This window comes from Pundamilia nyererei, unplaced genomic scaffold (genome assembly GCF_000239375.1).
Source record: "Pundamilia nyererei isolate P.nyererei 1_Seehausen unplaced genomic scaffold, PunNye1.0 scaffold00935, whole genome shotgun sequence".
Lineage (NCBI taxonomy): Eukaryota > Metazoa > Chordata > Actinopteri > Cichliformes > Cichlidae > Pundamilia > Pundamilia nyererei.
The window spans coordinates 43,441-47,564 of NW_005188336.1; the positions used below are offsets into that span (position 1 = coordinate 43,441).

Below are 4,124 nucleotides of genomic sequence, written 5' to 3' on the forward strand. Positions count from 1 at the left end.
AAGCGACGAGTAAATCGGAGCCGACGGCGAGGTTGCCGTGGTTCTGCCGTGTTGTTGTGTTGCTGCCTGTGTATCTGTTGCCGTAATGTTGTGTTTTGTGATGTCTTGATGCTGCCTGTGTGTCTGTGTTGATGTGTGTCTGTGACTGTGTTGTTTATGTCTGTGTTGTTGTGTGTCTGTTTTGCCATGTTGCTGCCTGTGTCCGTGTTGTTGTGTCTGTGTTGCTGCATGTCATCATTAAATCGTGAGCTCTTGTGTTTGTTCAGATGTTTCTGATCAGATCCCGAGTCTCTGGTTGCTCGGTAACGCCCTCTAGTGTATTTCTGGCTCCTGTCAGGTCAGTTTGTAGCTCCTCCCTCTGCTAGCGTTTCTTTGTGATTCTTTTTTTTTTATATATATTTTTTTATTCATTTGAACCCAAACAGAGAGGAGGAAGGACCTTCATCTTCCTCACTTTTTAAATCTTTTCCTCCCCTCAGCAACTCCTCCTGCTGTCTGCCCTTTCTCCTCCTCCTGTAACTCCTCCTCCTCCTCTTCCTCCTCATGTTTCTGTTCAGCTCTGCAGTCACAGTTTACAGATGTGGGGCATTCAGGGCACTTTAGAGCTGCAGGAAAACTCAACCTCTTCTCTTTCATCCGCTTTTTGTTTTTGAGGACGTTTGTTGAGCCCAGCGTTCAGGTTCAATGGGGTATCAGAGGACCATGTGGCGCAGTCTGACTGGAGGAGGAGGAGGCGATGTAGCTCTGGTCAGGTGTTTCTGCTCAGAGGAACAGGTGAAGATCTCTTTCAGGAGTGTGGAGGAGGATCGGCGGCTCAGACGAGTGTTTGTGCGCCGCTGGTTTGGTGAGTCGCCGTCAGATGGTCCCTGAAAATCTCAGACTTTTTTCCTGATGCAGCATTTTGGATGGAGTGAGGTCTCAGAGACTGTTTTCTAGTGTCAGAGGTTTGAATAAAGCTCATTAGTGTTAAAGCTATGAGCGGAGTGGATAATTTATTTTTTTATTTTTTTATTTTTTTTTAAACAAACACGTTTTTCTTCACAGGTGTTAAACGGAGCAGGTGAAGAGGTTTCAGATGTTTTCAGCACATTTCTCTCCTGTTTGTTTGAGTTTTTATTCTGGTTTCAAACTCTGGTCAGGGTCCTAGAAAAGCTGCTCTTCCTGTTGGTCCAACGGTTGCAGAGGTCAAAGGTCAACCCTGTGTGTGTTTGAAGGTGTTTGAATGTAAACTCTGAGCTGTGACTGGCCCACCAGGCCTCATATCACATCCATAAACTCACTCCCTTCCTGTCTGGTGAGTAAACGCCTCCCTGGCTGCAGAATGGCAGGAAGCCAAAGAGCTAACGGACTAGTGTGTGTGTGTGTGTGTGTGTGTGTGTGTGTGTGTGTGTGTGTGTGTGTGTGAAGCTGTTTTCATTCAAACACGCACTCCTCCTCCCCTCCTTCTCCTGTGTTCCCTCTCAAGGAGGCTCTGTGTTTTGGCTTCTGAGATTCCTGTCATGTGGGAGGAAGTGAACACAGCGTGAAACCCTCCAGCTGAGCTGCTCTTCGGAGCCGGAAGAGGTCCGTCTGATCCTCCCGCTGAAAGTCCTGCAGGGTTAATTTACTTCACCCACAGCTTCACATTAAAGGCTTTTAACTGACTTTTATTCTGAAGGAAATTCAGGAAACTGTGTTTGTGTCTGAGTTTGTTGAGTATTGGACAGAGGATCCGTTTGAAATGATTCAGACCTGAGCTGCTGTTGTGTTCAAGTGCAGTTTGTAATGTGTGTGCAGCGAAGCAGAGAGGACAGGTCCGAAAGCTGGTTACCCCCTGCCTTTGTGTGCCTGCTTTTCCACCTGTTGGGGAGCATGCTCTGTCTGTGTTCTGAAGTCAGGTTTGATAGTTCTGTGCATGTTTAACGGGAACATCAGAGACGGTGGCAGCAGGAACTTCCTGTCTGAGGAGCGCTCTGCTGTCCTACTGTTGTCGTCCACATGTTGAATGTGTGTGTCTGTGTCTCAGGTGGACTGTCGGTGTCGCTGCTCTTCAGATATTTAGCCAAACCCTCAGAGGACTGGTTAGCCGGTACGTGCGCCAACCAAATCTCTCAGTATGCGATTCCAAGAAATCTGTCAATGAAGCTAAACCAATTAATCAAAAAGTAATCAATGACTATCGCTGATCTGCTACATGCTGATTTCACTGAAAGAGTCTGTGGGAACCTGCTGTGATTGGCTGGTTGGACCATGCTTGAACACCTGATCCGAGAATCTGGTTACATACATGAAACACGAATGTATAGCTTCCACTTTCTCACAGTGTCATACCTGTAAACATCTGCCAGCATCAGCAAGTAACTGCACAGCAGCCATGTTGTTATTGTCATGATGATATCATGAAACTCATCCTAAAGGATAAAACAGCACAAATAAGACAGCTAGCAGCTACACCCATCTGTGTAACCATGCACCTGTAAGTCATAGAGGCCACGCCCCTGATAATGCAAACTCTCAGTCTTCATACACTAAACAGGTGAGTTATTGACTACAGGTGTTTTGAAGATAGATCAAAATGTTTTTTACAGGCTGTAAACATGTTTATGTTAATATGGGAGTCAATGGGGACTGACTCACTGCTGCCTATGCTGGACACCAGAGGAACTATAGGTCGATGGAAGAAATGGGCGTTTGAGGCGTTTCACTTTGAAACTCCCGGAGCGCGAACCACCTGATGAGTCAGTTCCTGAACATTTGATTCCCAGCCAAGCAGCCCGCATGTACATGTTGAAATGTTGCTCATTCGTTCAGTTGCTTCACACAGTACAAACTGTTTCTTCACTGTAAAAACCTCTAAACACATTTGGATTCCTGACATTCCTCAGGTGTGGTTAATAGGCCACAACCTGTCCAGATGTTTGCAGCTGTGGATGTGAGGCGTGAGTGTTTCCTCAAAGTGAATTCAGACTCCAGGACCAAAATAACACACTGCTTTATCTGTCTTTGCGGACAAACATTCATCATGTTCTAACTTCTCCTTACACAAGCTTTTATTGTGAAACTCTGCTCTCACTCTGACAGTGGAAAAACCTCAGTGCTTTTATTGTGAAAGGTGATGATGTAGAAGTTTGGTATCAGTGACATCATCTCTCTCCCTCCCCTCCTCAGAGTCCCCCCGCCTGTCCACCGCCTCCATCAGCAGCGATGAGCGTGCTTCATCGTCCACACCCTCCGACTCCTCCGACCTGCTGGCATCTTACCGGCGCCCCGTGAGCCTGATCTCCACTTTGTCCTCCGGGTCTGGATCTTCCAGAGACGACAACCTTGCGCTGCCTTCATCTATCACCAGCTCCTCCTCGGACCCTGACATCAACCTTAACCTGAGCCCCGAGGAGGTCGCCGCAGACCTCCAGGGGTCGAGCCCCCAACCCAACAGGAAGGGGCGGAGCTTCATTCACAACAAAAACAACAACAACAAAGACTGGAAGGCGAGTCGTACCTTGAGCCGCCGGCAGCCGGCTTCACCGTTTATCCGCGCCAGCATGGCGCCCAACCCTCAGCTGACCTACCTAGACCGCGTCGTCATGGAGATCATCGAGACAGAGAGGATGTACGTGAGAGATCTGCGCATGATCGTGGAGGTGAGTTACCTAACTGCGTGACCCTATAGGTGTCATGGTAACAGGTGTGGGCTCTACGGGCTCAAATTTTTCACTGATGTGGATGGTTGGTCATTGTGGTTGCCTAGGTAGCCACCTGTCCAACCATATCCTTTATTCTCATTGGTAGTTTAACTCAGTACCACCTCCTGAGTTCCTGGAATTCTGTTGCCGAATACCTGGAACATCGATCGCTGCTCGCTAGCGGCGGGTTCAGGACGAGTCAAGTTTGCTTTGATCACGCTCGCTGATGGTTTGACGCTTTATCCTGAAACTATCTCTAAAGTAACTTCAGGCGCTAAGCTTTTCTCTGAAAGTCTAGTCTGTGATCTCATGAAAACACCTGGATGTCCACAGAGGGTGGCGGTGGATGATCCCAGGATCATTTCCATGGTGTAGAACATGAAGTAGAAACACTTCCATCCTTGGCGTCTTATTTTCAAACGATGATCAGTGACCATGGAGCTGGACAGGGTTTGGTTTTTA

The 4,124-nt window shown here is 47.7% G+C and overlaps 1 protein-coding gene across 1 annotated transcript; it reads left to right on the forward strand.

Annotated features, from left to right (window-relative positions):
* Window positions 1-416: 416 nt before the first annotated feature.
* Window positions 417-3,620, forward strand: LOC102215069 (uncharacterized; the record flags this gene model as incomplete). The annotated part of the gene is made up of 3 exons (XM_005755093.2): window positions 417-844; window positions 2,006-2,068; window positions 3,148-3,620. Coding segments are annotated over exons 1-3 (696 nt in total), but the record flags the coding sequence as incomplete, so codon positions are not given.
* Window positions 3,621-4,124: the final 504 nt, after the last annotated feature.